The sequence below is a fragment of the Notolabrus celidotus genome, chromosome 15 (genome assembly GCF_009762535.1).
Source record: "Notolabrus celidotus isolate fNotCel1 chromosome 15, fNotCel1.pri, whole genome shotgun sequence".
Classification (NCBI taxonomy): Eukaryota; Metazoa; Chordata; class Actinopteri; order Labriformes; family Labridae; genus Notolabrus; species Notolabrus celidotus.
Genome location: NC_048286.1, coordinates 3,213,712 through 3,237,916, shown reverse-complemented (window position 1 = coordinate 3,237,916; position 24,205 = coordinate 3,213,712). Strand labels below are relative to the sequence as shown.

The following is a 24,205-nucleotide window of genomic DNA, read 5'->3' as shown; positions in this document are numbered from 1 at the left end:
AAAATGGTCAACTGTTTTCCAGGTTTTCCAGGTTTTCCAGGACGCGTGGGAACCCTGTAAGTTATCTGGTAAGGAGTGAAAACCTTTGTCTGCTACTTGATTCCAGCCATCGATCGTACTCGCAAGTTAGCACTTCCTCAATTAGCATCACAGTTCTCTCGCCATGAAGTACTCGCGTACACGTGAATGGAGCGAGTTATTCGCACAAATTAAGCAAGCAAACAAAACATTCTGGCGCTCAATTAGAGCCGGTAAATTATGTCATTCTAGTCTGGTGACTTCAAACAGTTACTGGCCTTCGTTATGATATTTAGAATAATGCATATGTTTCGTATCCGAGAAAGAGAACCTGAGGGTCAAGGGTCGTGGTTTGGGAAGTTTACAAAAACACTGCACTAAAAAAACAAAAACAAAGGGCCAAAGTAAAATGGGGCTTTCATGTTGGGGCGGCTGTGGCTCAGTGGGTAGAGTCGGTTGTCTATCAATCGGAAGGTTGGCGGTTCAATCCCAGCTCCGACTGTCACATGCCGAAGTGTCTTTGAGCAAGACACTGAACCACAAATTGCTCCCTCTGTTGTTCAGAGGTGAATGTGTACGAATGAGATTAGCTAACACTGATGGTCCCTTACTGTAGCAGCCTCTACCATCAGTGAGTGAATGGGTATGAATGGGTGAATGTGACAAGTAGTGGTCAGAAAGACTAGAAAAGCGCTAAATATAGTCCATTTACAGACGTCGACTGATTCCTTAAGAGAGGATAGGAGGAACAAATGAAAAGTTCATTTGCAGAAACAGATGACATTTTTTCAAAATGTTTCATATAACATTGTTACTAGCTTTAGGGATGCAAACAAACTTTCTCAAACTCAATTGTAATAAATCCGAAATTCTCATCATAGGCCCAAAATCCCTCACTTCCACCTGCCCAGACTTCTCACTCACTATTGATAAATCCACAGTTTCAGCATCCACCCACATCCGTAACCTTGGTATCATTTTTGATCAGTCACTTAACTTTCAACAACACATTAACAATATTTCAAAAACTGCTTTCTTCCACCTCAAAAACATCGCCCGTCTCCGCCCCTCCCTTTCCTTCACAGCAGCTGAAACTCTCATCCACGCCTTCATCACCTCAAGACTCGATTACTGCAAAAACATCCTCTACGGTACACCCAACACCTTCCTCAACAAATTACAATACATACAAAACTCAGCTGCACGCCTCCTCACTCATACCCGCTCCAGAGACCATATCACCCCAGTCCTCCAGAACCTCCATTGGCTTCCCATCCCCTTCAGAATACAGTACAAGATCCTACTCATCACCTATAAAGCCCTCCATAACCTAGCTCCCTCCTACCTCACCGACCTTCTACAGCCATATAATCCCTCCCGCAACCTCCACTCCACCAACGCCAACCTCCTCACCCCTCTCACCAAACCCAAGCACCGAACCTGGGGCGACAGGGCCTTCTCTGTCGCTGCCCACACCCTCTGGAACTCTCTCCCCCAACACCTCAGATTCTCTCCCTCACTCACCAAATTCAAATCCGGACTCAAAACACACCTATTTACAAAGGCTTTTAAACTAGAATTGATTGATTTTTTTCTTGTTTTGTTTTATTTTGCTGCCTTGCTTTTCTTTGCTTTTTTGCACTGTTTTCCTTTTGCTTTCCTATTGTATAATTGTATTTTCCTGTAAAGCGCTTGGAGAACCTTTTAAAGCGCTTTTATAAATAAAATGTATTATTATTATTATTATTATTATTATCAACTGAAGTTGGGTGGCTTTGCCCAAGTCAAAATTACATTACTCATTAGAGGTATCTTGAAAAAAAACATCAACTCTATTAAAAATGTATATTAAAGCTAGGGTTGGTAGTTACGGAAAACTAGCATGAATTTGAATGTAGCATTTCCTCAGGACTCCGTCTAACCCCTCCCCCCCTCCCCTCGGAGCTCCTCCGAAACGACGCCCCCTGCTGAACTCAAGTCTCACTCAGCGGTAAGAAAACACCGACACATTCTCGTAGTGAAAGTTAATAACACAAACAAACATGAAATGTACGCTCTGCAGGAGGCGGGCAGAACGGCAGGACGGGATTTGATTGGTTTCATCATTTGGCTCCTGATGGCAGGGATTGGTTGGTGTTTTCCCAGGTTTACTCCGGCTGTAGATAGAGGCTTTTTTTTACCTCTTTTTTAAGAACACATTATGTATTGATTACCATCAGGACATAAAGATCATTTTAACCAGTATAACAAAAAGTGGATCTAAATCTGACTACCAACCCCAGATTTAACATGAAATGTGTTTTTCTAACATTAATAAAAATGGAGTTATCTGTTTTTGCAAATGAAATCTTCACAGTTGGACCCAAAACTAAATCTAAATATGAGGAACTGATCTGGTGGAAATAAATAAGTGATTGATGAACAGAAAGAAACTCAGACCCTAAGCTGACTGCATGATGTCGACCTGAGTGAGGAGAGGAAACTTGCAGCATGTGCATCATATAATCGATGATGCAGACACACATCAGAAACATGATAACAGCGTTATATATCGGCCATCAGCTGACCTGCTCTCTAATTATCGGCATCTGTAAACACTGATATCAGTCGACCCCTCAAATCTACGTTCCTCAGATTAACTTCAGGGACATTTTGGCGCAGAGAAAAGATAGTCTGTCATCGTTTGTAAAGGATTATGTTTCAGGATGGTTCTCCCGATGACCAGCAAGAAGAAGCAAGAGTGATTACAGGATGCAGAAAACTGCACCTTATTTTAAAAAGATTTAAGATTACCTTGTCCAGGAGGGGTCAGGCACACAGCCTGGCTTAGAGCTGAGAGGATGCTCTGCTCAGCCAGTCCGATCCTCAGCTTTCCAGCCAGGGACCTGTCAGTCAAAACCAAGAGAGCATATGCTTCTGAAGGCTGACGGATACACACTAAGAATGAGCTGCAGTATGAGTGTGTGTATGTGTGTGTGTGTAAACATGCAGCCCATCTGTGCACGTGTGCGAGCGAGTGTTATTTTACCTGACGATGTAGCGAGCCTCGGAAAAGCGGCACGCCACAAAGAGGCCTTTGATGATGTCGATTTTCTTATTCATGGCCTGAGGCGGGCGGGAGGAAATTGAGATTCACAGAAGACGAGCGAGAGGAGACAGAATGCAAAAAAGACTGAGGTCACCAGCGAGTACAAACTCCGTGTTCAAACCAGAGAGGGAGAAAATAAAAGTAGAATAACAAGACCCGACAACAGCAGGGGAGGATACAGAACTAATTGCCTAAGAGATTCCAGCCAGGTGAGGACTTTGAAGTAGACAAACAAATAAGCCTCCTGTTGGATGCACAATCACATTAACATGTCCTGTCCCTCCTCCCTGACCCTGCACCGGGAGGCAAATACAGAGAACAATATTTTCCCAGCACTGCTTCTCCCAAATGAAAATGTTATTCTCTGGCTTACCGAGTTCCCACTCATGCTGGCAATTTCCTTCAATTTCCTGAACACGCCCCCTGCTGTCAGACTGGCCGGTTGGAACATCATGCGCTGGTTGCTACGGGAACTCTCGGCCACAAGGCCCAGATCTCCTCTCTCCTGCGCCTCCGCCTTGATTTTGTCCAATTGTCGTCCTGGAAACAAGAGCGAGACCGTAAATGGCAACCGCATCGCTGGCTGATGAGCGAAGGAGGGTGGAATTAGCAGTTAGGCAGGGAATGCACGGGCAAGCGTTTGGATGCAACAGAATGGTTATGTTTGTGCTCATCAGTGTGTGTGTGTGTGTGTGTGTGTGTGTGTGTGTGTGTGTGTGTGTGTGTGTGTGTGTGTGTGTGTGTGTGTGTGTGTGTGTGTGTGTGTGTGTGTGTGTGTGTGTGTGTGTGTGTCCATTACCAGTCGCTTGAGCAACAGCTTTCATTAGCACCGTCTCTCCAACACCAAGCTCCATCCCCAAGTGGGCAGGACCCAGCTGGTTCAGACACAGGTACACACAGCACAGCAGGTCATCTGGGAAAAAGAACACACACACACACGAGCACACACAAACATGAGAACATGCACAGTAAGTAACAGACACATACACAAACATGAGCACGTGCACAGTGACACACAGACACAGACACAAATTCTTAACATACTGTTCATTGGTTGACTATTAAAACATCTATTTAACTTTTTTCATTGGCCCTTGAAATGAACAAGACAAGTTCCAAACTCATTGTTAATCATTTTTAAAGGGCCAGCTCACATTCACTCAAAATGTCAACGACACACACACTAAAGTTCAGGCCAAAGATGAGACACAAATTAATTAAAAATTAAAGTGACACAACAAGTAGATGACAAACCAGCACAGGAAACACACGCACATGCGCACACACACATGCACACACACGTGCAAATTAAACAAACACTTCATAACACAAATCTCATGAGCATGCAGATCAGAGAATTAGGAACTGAGAAGAACAACAGAACGAGCCAACAAAGACACGCGGGTAAAAACAAACGCTACACCACAGGTGCACTGGAGATAAGGACACACACAAACACTAAAGACATACTTTAAGACAGAAGTAAAAGACACACATTACTGTATAATTTCATGTGAGTGTCGGAGAAAAGACGATGTCATTGTTTCGTTTACTTCAGTCTATGAAGTCAGTACAAGCAGCGGAGTCATCCCCGTCCCTCCTGTCACTCATTGAGGTGCAGATTTCTCTAGAGTTCATCCTGATCAACTTGTGAAGACTATAACGCCGATTGATCCATTCTGTGGATTCTCTTGCACCGTTTAAGGCCTGGTTGATCATTAATTCTTTCCCGCCTTTACGGGAGTCTTCTTTTTTTAGAAGTTGAAGTTCGGCTATGTCTACTAAGGATGCTGGCTGAAGGTGTACGACCCGGACACCAAGGTTGAAAACTTAATACAGGATGTTTCCCCATCTTTGGATACAAAGCCATCACTGTCTGGTTTGGATCTGAAACCAAACTAGACAAACACAGACTGCAACGGACTATGAGGACTGCAGAAAAAATCAGCGGTGTCGACCTGCCCCCCATCCAGGACTTGTACCGGTCCCAGGCCAGGAAACGGGCAGGTAGCATCACCGCTGACCCCTCACACCCTGGACACAAATTCATCAAACTCCTCCCCTCCGGCAGGCGCTACAGATCACTGTGCGCCAAAACAACCCGCCATAAGAACAGTTTCTTCCCCCAGGCTGTCACTCTGATGAACACTAAACCATAACAGTGTCATACCTGTCAGATAAATACTCTCTGTGTAAATATGTAAATATACAATGCAACAATTCTCCAAGCAGAATTCCATATTTCTATTTTTTGTATTATTTAACTTCTATTTTTATAATGTAAAAACTACCTCTGCTACTCACCACTGCACTTTATCATATTATTTTAGTCTGTACATATTAGTCAAGCCTATTTGTTGTTCTTTTGTATTTATAGCTGATGTTATTGTTATTATATTTTTATTTTTTATTTGTTTGTCTTATTCTTATGCCTTGTACAAAAAGAGCACAGTTTACCAAAGTCAAATTCCTTGTGTGTTCAAGCATACCTGGCCAAAAAAGCTGATTCTGATTCTGATTCAACTGACTGGTGGGATGGCTCTAATGTAGCCCGTCTTATATATATATCTTTGCAGATTTGCAACATCAAAGCCGTCTTAGCATGTGTTTTATAATTTTGTTGTACTCCTGACTGACATTTTGCATCCCCCTTTATACAATCTGTATCCAATACAGTCAGTTATAGGCATTGAGTTGCTGTGGAAAATATGATTTAGTGGGAAGAAAATGCATTTTGCATTGTTTTTGGCAGAATAAATCTGTGTTTTTAAAAAACAATTATTGGTTGTTAGCATTTCAAAAGATCGATCACAGAGAATACTTAAAATTGGAGTCCCTAATGTTTACGCTTTTTCTTTAAAAATCAGCAGAGACACTGTTTCAGGTCTTTGTGTTTTCTCTGTCAATCATTAAACCTGACATGTGTTGTTTGGGTGAAAGCATTAAAGGTGACATATCATGCAAAATTGACTTTTTAATGGTTCTCTACCTGAAATATGTTTCCCTGGCATGTCTACAAACCCCCCGAGAATGAAAAAAATCCATTCTGCCCCTGTTCTGATTTCTCCACCTTTCTGTAAATGTGTGTGAAACGAGCCGTTTCAGACTTCCGTGTTTTTGTTACGTAACAACAATATCCGGTCTGTCACGGAGTCAGAGCTCGGAGCTTGTTCAGCCCATAGACTGTATAAAATAATACTGAATCCCCCCTCCGTTTTTCATTACCTGCACACATGTGTGCTAACAAGGAGCTTAGGAGGGAGGCATGCTAGTTGTAGGCTGTCTTAATAAACACAAAGGTCGGTTTTACTCCCCACGTCTGCAGATTTGAAGATCTAGTGGATGATTTTTATTTATCATGGAAAAGTGCTAGCGCTAATTAGCATAGCCACATAGCTACATGTTCATAGCTGTAGCTGTGTACCAAGACAAACGTCGACATACTGACAAATAAAACATCAAGAAACACAGAATTTGTGATCAATCCTTCAGAAAGATCCTGCTGTAGAGGTTGGTTTTACTCCCCACGTCTGCAGATTTGAAGATCTAGTGGATGATTTTTATTTATCATGGATAAGTGCTAGCGCTAGTTAGCATAGCCACATAGCTACATGTTCGTAGCTGTGTACCAAGACACATGTCGACATACTGATAAATAAAACGACAAGAAACACTAAATCTATGACCAATCGTTCAGAAAGGTCCTGCTACAGGCGCCTCTCCGTCAGGATCAGATTCTGGATCAGATTCAGAGGGTTGAAGTAACGTGATCTGTGAGCAGCCGTGTATATTCAGCCAACATGTAAACATTAGATCAACGTGCTGGACAGCCGAGGCCACACCCACTTCCTGAGGGGGCGTGGTCAGAGAGAAAACTTTTGACTGCACTGTCGTGAATGAAAGTTTGCGTACAAAAGTGTAGACCCCAAATAAAAGACCTATCCACTTATTCACATGCATTCAAAAGGAGAAAAAAAAAGTCTTATATTTGGACCAATATTGTTATTTGCAGTTGTTTTTTTCCCCACCTTACATTTTGGCTAATGATATTTTTATATGTGGGAAAACTTTGTAAACATGTAGACCCAAAATAAAAGACCTACCATCTTTTTAACATCCACTTCAAAAGGGGGAAATACCCGTCTTATATTCGTAACGATATGGTTATCTGTATTTAGTAATTTTCCTCCCTTTCATTTTGACTGATGGTATCTAAATGTTGGAATACTTTGTAAAAGTGTAGACTCCAAATAAAAGACCTACCCACATTTTCAGAAGGAATCTAAATGGGGGAAATACCCATCTTGTATTCATTCGACTATGGTTATTAAGTACTTTTCCCACCTTATAGTTTGACTGATGATATCTTTATATGTTGGAAAACTTTGTAAAAGTGTAGACCCCAAATAAAAGACCTACCCACATTTTCAGAAGGAATCTAAAAAGGGAGAAATACCCGTCTTATATTCGGACCAATATCTTTTGAGTATTTTTTCCCACCTTACATTTTGATGATGGTGTCTTTAAAAGTTGAAAAACTTTGTAAAAGTCTAGACCCCAATTGCATCACATGCATTTAAAAAGGGGGAAATACACTACCACTATGGTTATTTGTATTTTGTATTTTTTCCACCTCACATTTTAACGTGTGGTGTCTTTATATATTGGAATACTTGGTAAAAGTGTAGACTCCAAATAAAAGACCTGCCCAATTTTTTAGAAGGAATCTAAAATGGGGAAATACCCAACTTCTATTCGTTCCACTATAGTTATTGAATATTTTTCCCACCTAACAGTTTGATCGATGGATAATTTATAAGTTGGAAAGCTTGATAAAAGTGTAGACCCCAAATAAAAGACCTACCCATCTTTTCGGAAGGAATCTAAAAAGGGGGAAATACGTGTTTTATATTCGGACCAATATGGCTATCTGTATTTGGAATTTTTCCCTGCTAACATTTTGACTGATGGTAAATTTATATGTTGGAAAACTTTGTAAAAGTGTAGATCCCTAATAAAAGACCTGCCCACTTTTTCACACGCATCTTAACAGAGGAAATAAACATTGTACATTCAGACCAATATGGTAATTTGTATTTTATATTTCTTAATACTTTACATTTGACTAATGGTGTCTATATGTCAGAAAGCTTTGTTACAGTGTAGACCCCAAATACCAACCTTTTCAGAAGTAATCTAAAAAGGGAGAAATACCTGTCTTACATTCAGACCACTTTGGTTTTTTGGTATTTTTCCCACCCTACATTTTGACTGATGGTAAATGTATACACTTGAGGTCAAAATGATTAGCCCCCCAGGAATTCTGTAACATTTTCCTTAAATTCTGCCCAATGTTTGAATCATTGATAAAACTTGATATAATCAAACATTCACGGGTGTTCTTTAGTAGCTTTGGTACATTTTGGAATGTAAAATACATTTTTAGGATAACTTTATATCAAATATAGTGAAAAATGGGGTGATCAAAATTATTAGCCCCCTGTGAATTTTTACTTTTAAAACACACCTGAGCAGTCAGCTGGTTTCCTAACAACACCTGTAGGTCTGTTGGCTTCCTAACAACACCTGAGCATTCAAACAGCTTTGAGATTTACTTAAGGGACTCCAAACAGGGCACTTGAACACATCATTGAGAGAGACTACTCTTACTAACCATGCCAAAGACAATGGAAGTCAGTCTTGAGCTCAGAAAGAAGATATTTGAGGCTCATAATAAGGGGGAAGGCTATACTGTAATTTCCAGGCGTTTTACAGTGTCTAGAATAGCTGTATGTTGCATCATTGCAAAGTTGAAGGAGACAAACTCTGTTAGAAACAAACCTGGGCGTGGTGGAAAACACAATATTTCAAGAACTCTGGAGAGGAAAGTAGTCAAAGATGTCTGCAAGAAGCCCCGGACATCTGCCAAGATGATTGTTGCTGACCTGACCTCCTCTGGAGTTGATGTTTGAAGGAACACAGTTGTGAGGGATCTTCATCATAGTGGGTTTCAGGACCATCGTCCCAGAAGAACCCCTTTACTCAAAGAGCGGCACATCAGAGCCAAACTGAGGTTTGCCCGAGAACATTTGAAAGGTAAAGATGAGTTTTGGAAGTCCATCTTTTGGTCTGATGGAATTTTTGGGCATATGGATGTTGTTCATGTTTGGCCAAGAAAGGGAGAGTCCTTCAACCCTTAGAACACGGCCCTCAGAATTAAACATGGTGGGGAGAGCATCTTACTGTGGGGCTGTTCTGCAGCCTCAGGCACGGGAAAACTTGTTTTGGTGCATGGCATCATGAAAAAAGAAAGTTATGTTGACATTTTGAGGGATAATGTGAAGAACTCTGCTCTTAGTCTAGGCTTTGGTCGGCGCTGGGTCTTCCAGCAAGACAATGATCCAAAGCTTACGTCAAAATTGGTCAAACAGTTCTTAAAGGACACCAAAACCAAGGTTCTGGAGTGGCCCGTACAGAGCCCAGATCTAAATCCTGTGAAGAATCTGTGGCGGGTGCTCAAAGTGAATGTCCATGCTCAGAAACCATGTATTTTGGACCAGCTGGAACAATTTGCATTGGAAAATTGGGCCAAAATCCCTCCAGAGACATGTGCCAACCTTGTAGAGAACTATTTAAAGGAAGTTGTTGTTAGGTGTGGCTCAGAAAGGGTGCACTATTGACTACTTAGGGCCAGGGGGCTAATAACTTTGGACATGCCATTTTTACCTTTTCTTGTTTCAATTCATTGCATCAATAAAATATCCAAGTCAAACATAGTGAACATTTGTCTTTGTTATTTTGGAAACAAATAAACTATAAACACTTGTTTTTAATAGTCATTTTCATGGAGAAATCAAGGGTTTTATCTGATTTCACAAGGGGGGCTAATAATTTTGACCTCAACTGTATGTTGGAAAACTTTGTAAAAGAGTAGATCCAAAATAGAAGACCACCCTTCTTTTTCACATGCATCTAAAAAGGGGAAAGTGTCTGTTTTAGATTTGGACCAAGATGGTTTTATGTATTTGGTATTTTTACATTTTGAATAACCAGCTAACATGAACTCCGCACACACCCACACACACACACACAAACACATACAAGACACATTTGTTATAACACAAAACATTAGAGACTAGAAACTGTACACACACACTCTAGACACAGAAAAAAAGGCTGAACACACACACACACTAATAATTACAGACCCACACATATGATTGGACCCCCTCTGCTTCATGCTTACACACATCAACAAACGTCCACACACACATCCACACATCAATGAACTGACTCATCCTCCCACTTTTATGTGCAACCTGGCTTCATCATCATCTCCTTGATAGAGTGGCTGCCAGCCAGCTGCCTGTGTAGCAACATCAGCATGCATTATGGGAGAGATAAAACACCATTTACCTGGAGAGAGCAGCAGCACGGAGCGGAGCAGGTTCGACAGCGTCTCAATGTTTCTCAGTCTGGGGAATGACAATGGGATTGCTTTGAGACAAGGAAGAAGAGTTAAACGAATTTTAAAGCCATCCTGTAAATACCGGGCGGCGGGAAATGAGATTTGTCTGGAGGTTTTAATCGGAAATGGAAGCTGGGCAGGCAGATGAACCGTCCGTTTATGAAACGCTATGCAGCAGCTGGAAGTGGTCGGAGGAAATACAAGTCATGGTCGGGATGTTTGTCGTTAAATATCCTCAAACGTCGTTAACAGACTGAAGCTATGACTGTTCCTTCAAGATGTACGATCACATGCGTTACCTTCACTGAAATCTGCACTACATGTTGGTTTCTAGTCTTCTTTTATATGAAGAGGTCTAAAATAAGTCATGAGCAAAGTTTCCAAGAAAGTTCCAGAGAATCAAAGCATGAAACCACCTTTTAAGTGAAGCCCGAGTGTGGGGGAGAAAAAAATGAGGGTTCCTAGAAAGTGACCTAATTGTAGAATTTCTTCATGTTCCCTGCCCTCCCCAGAAAATTAATCCAATTTCCTCACTTTCCCTGGCTGGAACAGGCGTCTCTAATTATGCTCCAGAAATTCCCAGCAGGGCGCTTGAATGGTAATTTAGTAAAAATGCTTTAAATATATTTTATCTTTTGAACAGAGCAGAGATCACTTCCTCCCACATACCTTTTCTATCAATCTGGGGTTAAATAAACATCTTTACCCAACATATGGAGCGCTTACCTGCCAGAGTCCTCCTCAATCTTCTCGAAGGTGCGCGCCACCGCCAAGTATGGTACTCTGGAGGGTGATGAGCGTGTAGTTAGCAGGCGAAGCATCCAATGCTGGCAGATTTTACATTCACAGTGTTGAGCTGACTCAGCTGTTCAGAGCAGTTAGTAATTAGTGCAACAGAAGAAAGAGCTTTGATTCTGGGTAATCAAAACCTGCATGAAAGCCACCGTAGGAGGGACAAAGGTCAGAGCTGCCTTGGTGGGAAAGCTGTGTCGTTAAAATGATGTTTGATATGGAAAAAAATCTATTATGCTCGACAGAGAGGGGGGAACCAACAGGGCTTCGTTTTCAAAGCTAAGAAAGTTCCTGCAGAGCCGTGTACAGACACAGCGTGGGAATGTAATACGCTTCAAATGCCTCGAAAGTCTCAGCAAACTATCCGTTTCTTTATTCCAGCCTGAGCAGCTGATGTGTCGTCATCCATAAGAGAACGTGACGTGACACAGGGGAGTGAACTCCACCCGTCTGGTGCTGAAATATTAAAAACACAGCAAACACGACGGTGCTCAGTACTTGACCTGAGCGTCAGCAGGGTGTCCTGCACCGTGACCTTGATGTAAAATCCCATCATTTTTCCATGACTTTCCATCACCGAGTTGGAGCACTTCTCATGACTGAAAGATTTATCTGCAGCAGGCTCACTCTGACAAAACCAGGACGGCTCCGGGGCGAGAAAACAAACAACCTTCAATATTTTCAGCTGACACTGAAGAAGACTTCACTTTAACATTTTCTGCTTTTATTTGCAACCATTGATTTCTTTTTGTGGCTTGTTCTTCTAAATAGAGAAAAATAATTAAAGATGTATGCTGATCATCGATTTTTTCAGTCAAGAGAATATATTTATGCTGCCTTAAAAATCTATTTCCAAGACAGGTAAGAAAAAAGAGAATAGACGGACCAGGGAAGTTCAGAGTGCCCGACTAGTAGGGATAGACCGATTATTGGCCGGGCTGTTAATCGCAATTTTGACTCATACTGGCATTGGCCTTTATTAAAAATCTGATGGCCGATAAGAGGTCATTTTAAAACTGGATTATTTTGGCTCAAAATTCACTAAATCACGTGGCAGAAATGACCCCGACTGCAGAAACCGTAGCCTAGCTTGTGTTCCATTTCTTCTGCAGTTTCTCATTACAGGAGACGAGCTGAGCAGCATCTGTTGTGGCCCCTACAATTACTAGTGATTTAAAACCAAGGGAGAAGTTCCCTCGGCTGGTGGTGAGGCTTTCAGCAGTGTGACTGCCCCCTGGTGGCTGGCTGCAGTATAGGTCAAAAAATCTGTCTCCCCCATTCATTTGAATGGGGGAGCAGTCAAACTTTAAAAAATAAATACACGTGGTATGAATGTTTCTCACATCCGTATGCTGTGGTGATATGTAGTTAGTATTTGACTGTTTTGTGTTCAAGTCCTCTTTTTTCTGAGAAGTTTCTTTTTCGTTAGTTATTAGAGGTTAAAAAACTGTGTTTTACTTCCTGGTTTCCTTTGATTGACAGCTACCGTAGAACGAAACTTCAAAGGACACACAGTGTCTTGTGACGTTACCCTGTAGGGCGGAGCTTATTACAGTGGCTTCACAGGCTCTGGCTGCACAATGGCGACGCCCAGGAGAGGGATTTTTTGGCTTCAGAACCGTACAACGGAAAGAGGCGGAGCATACAACCCCACTTCAAAAACACTGAAATACCCCCATAAAACAATGATAAGTGAAAGATTAACATTTCAGTTATATTGACATTTTGGAAAACTTTATTTACTGTAGAAAATTTTAGAGAGCTATTTATTTGTTTAAGTTTTCATTGAGCTTTATAAGACATGCTGCTGAGCCTGGGAGCTCCCTGCACTTTGTGTTAGAATTTTAAAACAAAGATGTCTATTGTCTAAGATAGAAAAAACTTTAACATGTTGCAAATCTGAAAAGCTGTTTAGTAAACATATGCTTAAAGGTGTTTAAACAAAGTTAAGTGTTGGAGTTTGTATTAGGGATGTACATTTTAAGTTTTTTCCCTGATCGATTTTTGGAAATGTTAACGATCAATAATCGATTTATTGATAAAAAAAACCATTATTATTCTTACGTCAAAAACAAGGCCAAATACGTTGTTTTCCCCCTAAATTGTATTTTCTACAGCAACAAAATGCATATAACTGACGGGATTGAATACGGGCACATGTTTGACACGCAGAATATCAACGATCAGGCTCATTAAAATATTCTACGCGGACATAGTCTTATAATGTGAAGGCTCATAATACTAACAGAACAGTACTTCAGACTCACAGAGTCCAGTTTTCTGTCTACTCGTTCTTATTGAGAAAAATAAACATGTGTATTCGGTCAGGTGTCAGCCGGGAGAGTAACCGGGTCATAATCAGTCCAGCTGGAGAAAAGCCCAGACGGCTCTGATGTTGCTGGTCTGTAAACGTAGCGTACCAGAATTTCCCACCTGTCTGTTGCCTTCGTATCCAAAGTTGGGAAATATCCTGTTTAAAGCTGTCAACCTTTGTGTCCGTGTTGTTGTTGGCAGCATTTTTGTATTGATCATCTTTTAAAAAGCGCACGTGGAAACCTGACGCACAGCCGCAGCCGCCAGCTGAGCGTCTCCGCTGTGAGCAACACCTTTAACAGCTGATTCACATCCAAACATGCTTTAAACTTAACACACCTCCCTGATAGCTGAGTGTAATATGAGACCACATGATGTTTGTTCCACGTGACGGAAAATTGATAACAAAAATGTGTGTTTCGAGTAATTTCTTAACAATCAATTAATCCATCATCGATTAATTGTGGTCATCCCTAGTTTGTATCATTCAAAATTTTGATGCCCCTGTTACTGCAAATGAATATCGGCTCCAAATATCGGTATCCACTGTGGATATGGGACTCCACACCTCACTCTTATATACTCACAATTGTCACTATTTACTCAATCACATTCATTTACTTAATCATATTATATCATATTAATTTTACTCATATAGCCAAATATACTAATCATCACGAGTGTTTAGATACAAATATAGCGTGTACTGAAACCATGCAGCTTGGCACCACGGAGAACTGAGACCTGTACAGTATTGAGGCCTCGGTCACCCTGAACATCTGAGAGAGTGGAAAAGTACTGAGAACCAAAGAACGCCATGACTGCATGTCTGGATAGCGGAAAACCATAACAACAAGAAGGACCTGAAGGTCGTAGTCACAACGACATATCAAAAGTAAGACGTAATGTAGCCAAAAACAGGAACCAGGGCCTTGGGAGAATTCCATGCATCAGCAGACATAGGTTCAGTATCCCAGAAATTAAGGGGGGCAGGTGGCAGACCACACGTAGCTGAGGTGCATTGGTGAATGATGAGAGAACGTTATCCTTGAGGGTAGACAGGAATGTGTGTGCGCTAACTTTCACGTTTCAGGACAACTTCTCAGGCCTGGAGGAGTATGATGGGAGTCAGAACGAGGAGGACGTGGACGCGCCTCGGGCCAATGAGGGGGAGGCAACGCCCTCAAATTATGCACAATTCAAATTCATCCTATGTGTTAATAAATACTGGGTCAGGGAAAAAGTAGTCAGTTCAGACTTCGCGAACTGAACAGCACTGTTGTTGATCAGGGACACGATAGTCAGACCCAGAGCTCTGTACACTTTGCAATTTCTACTGGTGTTTAGAATAAAGCTGATTTTTGAAACTTCAATACCTCCTCCTATTTTCTTCATCAAACGAACACGCGAGGACCAGGCATTCAGAGAGGTCCTCCAACACCACCATGAAAAAAACATATCGGTCTAACTCTACTGACTAGTCCCAAGTGGAAAAGGTCAGAAAACAAGTATGGGCTCACAAACTCTGCAGGTACATGATGTCAACAAGTTTATAGAGCGTGGCTAACGTAAGCAGAGCCAGCAGCAGCTATAAGCTTACCATACTGTATATGGAGGGTATCACTGCAATATTAGGGTTGGTAACTGATGTTATCCAGATGAGGTGATCACCTGTTCCCTTATCTCTTTTTAGCTGACTTTCTGATGGACTGATTTGTGATATACTGTACATTATTATTTTATTGAAACTTATTTATTTTTCTTTAAAGTTTTAATCTTTTATCATTCTCATTAATATTTTTTCAAATCATTCAGAAAATCGTCATTCACCTCCCTGCTTGCAAAGAGAACCTGTCACAAGTCTCCAATAACTGCTCAACAGCTACTCTTAACACACATGTGGAAAAAAGGAACACAGACTGACTTCATGTTCCCACTGATGAATGAGCGGAGCGCTGAGTTAGCAGCGTATGAGCGGACTGGACTTACTTCTGGCCCTGCTTCCAACAGGCGTGGTCCACAGGGTGGTAGTTGGACCTGGATGGATCGTAGTCGGTTGGTCCTGAGGCTGACTCACTGAAGACAGAGACGACATGGAAGAGAGGAGATGCATATGATGATGAGGAGAGCTGTTAGAGTCTGATGTCTTTGCAGAGAGAGACATGCACAAGGCTTTGAGATGTGATTTACTGGTTACTTCAGGAAGCTGTTAAGTAATCTTAAACATGTTTATCTGAAAAGCATTTTCCATGTCAGCAAAGTTAAACAATAACTCATCCTTGAAAAGCAGAACTGATCAGGCTGGTTAAAAAGTTATGTTTCCTTTCTTTAGTCGTGTCAACTTTTCCTCAAACAACGAGCCGAAAACTTGACAGAAACAAACTCCCTTTGATTCCAAACAGAGGGAGAGGAGCTCTGAACTTTCCTTTGTGTGCACTGCCAATCATTCCCACGCCGTCCCACACAAAGCAGTGATAAAAAATAAATAGTTAGCGAGATGAAAAATGCATTTGTTCTCTTGTAGAGCTAAAAATAGTCTGTGGCTGGATTAGTTAACACGACCTCAAAATGACAACGCTGGAAAACGCTGCTGCTGCTGCTGTTTGACTTACAGTGTGCATGCTTTAACAGCCTTTACAACACAGACTCAAAGAAGAGGAGGACGACAAGTGATTGATTTAAAATGCACACAGCAAACATAATAACTGAGGATACAAAATCTGTCTTTATCAATGACTTAAAGTGATTTTCCATTGTTCTTGTTTAAGCCTTCACACATTTTCTCTGACATATGTTGATATTCTTGACACGGCTAAGGGATGCATCTAAAGGGTTAAACTCTTGGACAATCTGGTCAAATGTGAGCTGGGTAGGTTGTTTGGATCCTCACTGCAGCAGCCAAAGCTAAGCTTTTAATGTGACTCAGATCAGGGATCATTTTAGCAGCTGTTTTAGATGTAGTCTTAGTTGTTCAGATGAAAATGTCTGATTGAGTTTTACACACGTCTTCCACCAAATCCGTGTCCGGTCCGTGCTCTCTCGTCTGTCAACACCCACCGGTTGCGTTTTCAGATCCGAGCACGGAGCAAGTTTTATGCATTATGTCACTGTGCAAACATGATTTAAGGAGGAACTCATGCATCTGGTTTTGTTGCTCAATGATAGATTGTCCACATTTCCAAAGATCAACCATGGAAGATACTTTGAATACAGTCATGGCCAAAAGTTTTGAGAATGACACTATTAATTTTCACAAAGTCTGCTGCTTCAGTTTTTATAATGGCAATCTGCATATACTCCAGAATGTTATGAGGAGTGATCAGCTCAACTGCAATTAATTGCAAAGTCCCTCTTTGCCTTGAAAATGAACTTTATCACCAAAAACACATTTCCACTGCATTTCAGCCCTGCCACAAAAGGACCAGCTAACATCATTTCAATGACACACAGGTGTCACACATTAACACAGGTGTGGGTGTTGATGAGGACAAGGCTGGCGATCAATCTGTCATGATTGAGTGACTGGACACTTTAAAAGGAAGATGGTGCATGACACCATTGTTCCTCATCTGTTAGCCATGGTTACCTGCAAGGAAACACGTGCAGCCATCATTGCATTGCACAAAAAGGGCCTGACAGGGAAGTTTATAGCAGCGAGTAAGATTGCACCTCAGTCAACCGTCTATCCAATTATCAAGAACTTCAAGGAGAGAGGTTCAATTGTTGCCAAACAGGCTCCAGGGCGCCCAAGAAAGTCCAGCAAGCGCCAGGACCGTCTCCTGAAGGTGTTACAGCTGCGGGATCGGGCCACCACCAGTGATGAGCTTGCTGAGGAATGGCAGCAGGCAGGTGTGAGTGCATCTGCACGCACAGTGAGGCGAAGTGAGGAAGGCCTGGTGTCAAGGAGGGCAGCAAAGAAGCCACTTCTCTCCAGTAAAAACATCAGGGACAGACTGATATTCTGCAGAAGGTACAGGGACTGGACTGCTGAGGACTGGGGTAAAGTCATTTTCTCTGATGAATCCCCTTTCCGATTGTTTGGGGCATCTGGAGGAAGGCTTGTTCGGAGAAGACGAGGTGAGCGCTACCATCAGTCCTGTCTCTTGCCAACAGTGAGCATCCTGAGACCATTCATGTGTGGGGTTGCTTTTCGGTCAAGGGAGTGGGCTCTCTCACAATCTTGCCTAAAAACACAGCCATGAATAAAGAATGGTACCAGAACGTCCTCTGAGAGCAACTTCTCCCAACCATCCAAGGGCAGTTTGGTGATGAAGAATGCCTTTTCCAGCATGATGGAGCACCTTGCCATAAAGCAAAAGTCATAACAAAATGGCTCGGGGAACAAAACATTAAGATTTTGGGCCCTCGGCCAGGAAACTCCCCAGATCTTAATCCCATTGAGAACTTGTGGTCAATCCTCAAGAGGCGGGTGGACAATCAAAAACCCACAAATTCTGACAAACTCCAAACATTGATTATGCAAGAATGGACTGCCATCAGTCAGGATTTGGTCCAGAAGTTGATTGACAGCATGCCAGGGAGAATTGCAGAGGTCTTGAAAAAGAAGGGTCAACACTGCAAATATTGACTTATTGCATGAATTCTGTGTAATTCTCAATAAAAGCTTTTGATACTTCTGAAATGCTTCTAATTGTATTTCATTATACCATAGAAACATCTGACAAAAACACCTAAAAACCCTGAAGCAGCAGACTTTGTGAAAATGTAATATTTGTGTCATTCTCAAAACTTTTGGCCATGACTGTACACATCCCTATTTGATACCATCAGCAAAATATTCAGGTGTTTATTTGTGCTTTTATTTTGAAAGGGCAGTGCACAAGACAGACAGTTTGACTCATAGACATACAGTATACGTAGACACCGCATTCACTGGCTGAGTAGTACGTCAACGTCGCCGCCATGTTGAATGTGGCAATCTGTAAAGATGCGCACACACAAACATAGAAACATGCCTCCTTATTGTTGTTATAGACCACACCGGTGTAAATTGACTTCTTACCATTAGCAGAGCTTTCCAAATATACGCAACAAATGTTTAGTAGAAGTCTCCACAGCCTGAACATTAACTTTTAAAAACTCCTTCACTGCTTAAACAGTGATAAACACCAGAACACCTGTTAAACATACTGAGACTCCTCCTTCTTAAAGTCGTGTGATTTTATTTCACATACAGCAGCTGTCTCTTAACAAAGGTCAGTATGAATAAAGTCATCTTAGATTTTAATCACTTTGATGTGTTTAGTGTTAATTATAACAGTCCATTCATCCTGTATTTGAAAGACTAAATCCCTTCACTTGTTCAATCTGTTAAAATGTCGTCAACAGAGCTGTATGGAAGTAGACTAATACTGGGTGAGTGATCAGAGTGAGTAAAGTGATCATAGTGAAACAGTAATATGTTGGGCATATTAGTATAAGAGTAACTACTGCACGTTTTTTGGGTTTTTTTTTTTCATGAAATGATATTTTATACAATTAAAAAACATCTATAATTTCTATAATGTAGTTTATCTGTCATTCCACTGCTCAAAAGCAGACTCACTGCCAGCTGGAGCCTTTTATTCATTTGATAGACTTCGTACGTGTTTTTTCTAAATAATTGTCGTTTTTAGTCCTTACATTAATTTTATTCCTTTATTGTGAAAACGGTTGATCAAAATGAGTTCAATGCAATGGAATTTTTCTTTTTTTCATAAACCCACAGTTTTCACATGTACTTGTTTTAGTTTACACAGCAGACCCGCCACATTCAATATGGCGAATGCGCTGACGCATCGGAGCAGCTGGAAAGCACAGTCAGTGCGGCGTCTACGTATATGTATGTCAATGGTTTGATCCATCCACAGAGTAAAACCTAAATCAGTGTCCTGTCTCAGTCACAAGCATGAGTGTACTTCAGAGTTCAAAGGTCAATGTTGACTGAAAAGCCGAACATGTGGACGTGTTTAGAGAGCGTGACGGATAAATAAACGAACACATTCGGGACGTGCGTCTCGTCTTCTCGTATTCTGCCTCACCCTTTTGTCTCTTTGCTCTCCTCCGTCGAAGTCTTCCTCTCTGCACTCGTCTTCTTCTCTCCTTCATCCTTCTCAGGTTTCTCCGTCTTTGCCGCCGCTTTTCTCGGAGCTATAGAAAAAAAACCCACAAACGTACAGAAGGTGAGGGGACGTGGCGCCCGGTTTGGACCAGAGCAACATTTTGCTGTCTTTTCAAAGTGATAAAAGCAGAGCACAGTTACGGACACATTCTTTTATGCAAGCACAGAGCTATGCTAATTCCTGCTCACCAAAGAAACTGCTGATGGGAGCTTTTTTGCTCGGCTCCTTATCTCTCTGCTCTTTTGCCTCTTTCTGTTTTTTTCGCAGTTTGACTTTTGGGGCTCTCTTCTCCTCCTGGCGTGTCCTTTTCGACCACCTCCTCCTTGACGTCGGTGGGCCCGCTCTCATCATCTGTCTTCTCCTTTGCCTCGTTTTTCTTCACCGCCCCCCCGGCTTTCTTTGCTCCCTCATCAGAGCTCTGTCTCTCGGCCCGCTCCTCCTCCTCGGCCTTCTCTTCTTCCTCTTTTTTCTTCTTCTTCTTCCCCTTCTCCTCATCTGGGCTGTTAGCCTCTGTCACCGCTGTTTTAACTTCTTCTTCCTTTGCTCCCTCCTCCATGGGTTCATCGGCGTTCCCTGCGCAGGGTGAGACAGAAAGGGAGAGCAGTCATTGAAGAGATAAATGACAGCAGCTTTACTGAGGGCGACCCAGTTTTTGCCGTGCCCCTTGTGTGAAGGTGGTTTTGAACACAACAGCCTTCTTCAATATATGCCGCGGGTTATATTTTTTAAGTCTCCTTTTCACCCGAGAGAGTCAGGTAAGAGAAATGACTATTGACAAATGTGTAGCAGAGTCCCTGCAGAGGGAGCTGGGGTCATGACGCCGGCTCAGAGAGAAGCTCCACATGAAAGTTTAATTTTTTCATCCAGGAGTTCAAACGACCGCAGCAGGACTGGACTCTTGAACGGTCACTTTGCTGCTCTGACACACCAGTTTAGACGAGAGAGGCCGAGGCTCCTGTAGCTACACATGCTGCCTCAAATTAAACACACTGAAGAACTGGCCTGCACTCAAACTAGGGCTAGGCGATAATTCCATAACGATAATTATCATGATATCTTTTTTTTTTTATATAAATATAAAAAATGTTCAAGAAAAAACTGATATAAATAAACATGTAATTACAGGAAAAGGGAGGGGGCGCTAATGAGCCTTAAACGCTAGTTGCCACCCAACATTAGACAGAAGAAGAAGCCGGCATTGAACAGCCAATCATGTCGCAGGGTGAGAGGTAGGCGGGGCTTATAGAAGATGAGATCAGACTGAGTCCTGCTGTAAGATGGGACCGGATCTTATCCTGTCTTGATGTTGGGTCTTTGTTAATAATAGAACATAGAATACGGTCTGGACTTCCCAATGCCCTCATTTCTACTTCCCTGGTAGCGGCCAATCAGGAGTGGCCAAAGATCACCAAGTGGCAGGCCTAGTTAACAGACATGCTAGTTGCGTGAGTGTCTGCAGGAGAGCTGCAGTGTTTCAGAGATGATGGTGATGTGTCATAGATTTAAAGGCTCTCGATGTGAAGATTTACTTTGTTACTTCTTCATGTATGCAGAGACTTTGAGCCTTGAGAATCCTTGAAAGTCTGAGGTTCATTCATGGTTGATTCACCCCCCTCATCACTTACTTTAACTCTCCCTGCCCCATTAAAGTTACTAACCATAGACCTTTCTGGAGTCCCTGAGCTCCCTTGTCTCGTAGATTCCTCTGAGCTGACGTAGACGTCCTCCTGCTGTGGACGTTCCAGACTCCAGCTGATACGGACGTGCTGGACTCCAGCGGCAACAGCTTCTACTACTCGTCTCATCACTATCACCGCTCCCTCTCTCTCTTATTCTCCTCTATCCCTCTTTCTAGACCCAACTGGGTCGAGGCAGATGTGTGTCTAACACGAGTCTGGTTCTGCTTGAGGTTTCTGCCTGTTAAAGGAAGTTTGTCCTCTCTGCTGTAACTAGCTAAATACTGTGAGGTGCAATGCTCATGATGGATTAAGGTGGGGTCAGACTGAGTCTTATCCTGTCTTGGTGTTGGGTCTCTGTTCATAATTTGACATAGAGTGGTCTAGACCTGCTCTTTGTAAAAGCGTCTTGAGATAAAGTTTGTAGTGATTTGGCGCTATACAAATAAAGATTGATTGATCGATTGATGGTGTGTAGCTCAGTGTGTCAGTGAACTGTGTTTTCAGACTCAAAGCAGAGGTGAAGTCGTACCTGCACTGCCGCCACCGCTGTCCACACGGGGACGCTTGTTTTGCTGACCCTGCTCCTCCTTGACCTCGGACTCGTCCTTCTGACTCTCTCTCCGGCTCTCGTCAAGCTTCCTCTTGGGGAACATCTTCCTCGCTGCACACGTCAGGGAGAAAGAAGAAGAAGAAGAAGTGAGAGGCATCCCGGCATGATCAAACAGAGAGAGAACACTGAGATGAAAACAGGACAAGACCGCTCTCATTCTGCAGATGTAGGCCAATGGAAGAGGAGAATCTGAGCTACGTGTCTCTGCTAATGAAAACACTAATTCCATCCTGAAAGATATTATGCAGCGCAGCAGCTCAGGGTTCCAGTGTAATTTCCTCAGTAATTTTATGCAGCAGTAGTGCTTGAGGGTAATTTTAGTTTCGGTTCCACATCCGCCTCTGTTCTGCTGCTTGTTAAATTCCAGCACAGGTAGCACTGCTGGTGTTTTCCTTCTAGATATTATAATGAAAGCATTAACCCAGCATCATTAAGATCGCAATTTCTGCTGAAATTAGAGCGTTTCTTTAATGTTCTGTTTTCTTCAGTGGTGACGATGGCGGGGGCTCTTATTGTGGCTGACGACTGCAGTCATCAAACACAAAGAGAATGAGATGATGAAAGAAGAAGAAGAGGAGACGCTTCTCCAGCTGCAAAAAGTGGGATGAAGGGAACAAAGTGAGGGAAAAGGAGAAGGAGCACAAGAGATTTAAATCCTCTTTTCAGGACCCTATATTTCTGGGACAGAATGAGAAAAACAACAAGCACTTTAAATCACTTGGCTATTATGTTTAATGCAAAACATACATCTCGTTTAAAAGACAGATAATGACTGAGAACGGCACACTGAAGGTGCATTTGAACCAAGAGTTCTGGGGTCTTTTAGCCCCCAGAACTACTTTCCCCTGAACTAAAAGGTTCCTGTGCCCCCATTGTTGTCTGTGTTTTAACCACGGGCTGAAGTCCTGGGTAGATTGTGCAAATCAGGCCAGTGATGTATGGAGAAAACAAAAAAGTAAATACGCTACACCACCAGACCAGTAGAGGGCAGTAAAACAAAGAGCAGACACCATAGAAGCAGACGGACAGGCAGGTATCATTATGAGAAACACAACAGTTAGCCTGTTAGCATGAAGAGACTCAGCTGGTCTGTTTTAGATGGTGCTATATTTCATCACAGATGGATTCACTGAATCAACACGTGAGAGGAGATAAGCACGAGTAGCAAAGACGTTTCAACACGGCTTTAAAATCCTTTTGAACTCAAAAAGCCGTGGCAGAGATCGCCCGGTGTTTTGGTTTAAACAGCGACCCTGTTAACTGGAGACTTTCAGCCGGATGCATCCCTCATAAACGTCTTTAGACCATCATTAAATATCTGATGAGGATATTTTGAAATCTTAATAAAAACTAAACTAGTTTGCATTCCCAGGAACTCCCTCTGTGTTTCAACAGCTGTTTAAACTCCACAAACACTGACACGTTCAGCTGAAGGTCTCCAGTTTACAGGGTCACTTTTAAAACCGTAACACCGGGAGAGACGCATTCACGGTGGGCTGAGAGAAGACTACTGTTACAAGCTGCTAAATCAAGAGAATCACAGCTTCTTCTTTTGAAAAGTACACACACATACAAAAAAGATAGAACAAATCAAAACTAATGAAAGAAAGAGAAATCAAGTGAATCACAGATGTGTGTGATGTTATTGTGGACGGAGGGAGGAATAAAGACACTGCGGTTAATCTACCAATCAGACACAGTCATCATTGCAGGCCCTGCCCCCCGAAAGTCCCGGGACCTTTGAAAAGTACTACCCCCCCTAGCAGGGGCTTTTCAGGGGGAGGTTATCTACCCCTGAACTAAATTTAGACCCTGGGTCCTCCAGTGGAAAGCACGTAGTTCAAGGGTAAAGTTCCTCCTGTAGAAAAACACGTGAGACGCTCCAGCTCTCTACAAACACTCGACTCTACAGATGTTCATGCTTTTATTTTCTAAAGAAACTTACCAAAGCCTGCAAACACATTCTGAAGCGTAGAAACACAGACAATCAGCTGCTTTAATACGACGGCTCGCTCGGCTGCTTCCATTAAGTCAGCAGAAACAATGCAGGAATAATAACATTATTACCATTATGTAAATACATGCAGAAAAATAATGATGTAAGCTTGTAGAGTG

The 24,205-nt window shown here is 42.2% G+C and overlaps 1 protein-coding gene across 1 annotated transcript in view; it reads right to left on the bottom strand.

The window, feature by feature from the left end:
• The window catches only part of lig1 (ligase I, DNA, ATP-dependent), a 95,330-nt gene that overhangs the window by 57,053 nt on the left and 14,072 nt on the right, over window positions 1-24,205 (bottom strand). Inside the window, 11 exon segments of the mRNA XM_034702970.1 lie at window positions 2,812-2,903; window positions 3,047-3,123; window positions 3,480-3,646; window positions 3,906-4,019; window positions 10,523-10,581; window positions 11,301-11,357; window positions 15,669-15,755; window positions 19,721-19,829; window positions 19,990-20,062; window positions 20,064-20,374; window positions 22,010-22,141. Of these exon segments, the coding sequence (XP_034558861.1) occupies window positions 2,812-2,903; window positions 3,047-3,123; window positions 3,480-3,646; window positions 3,906-4,019; window positions 10,523-10,581; window positions 11,301-11,357; window positions 15,669-15,755; window positions 19,721-19,829; window positions 19,990-20,062; window positions 20,064-20,374; window positions 22,010-22,141 (1,278 nt within the window).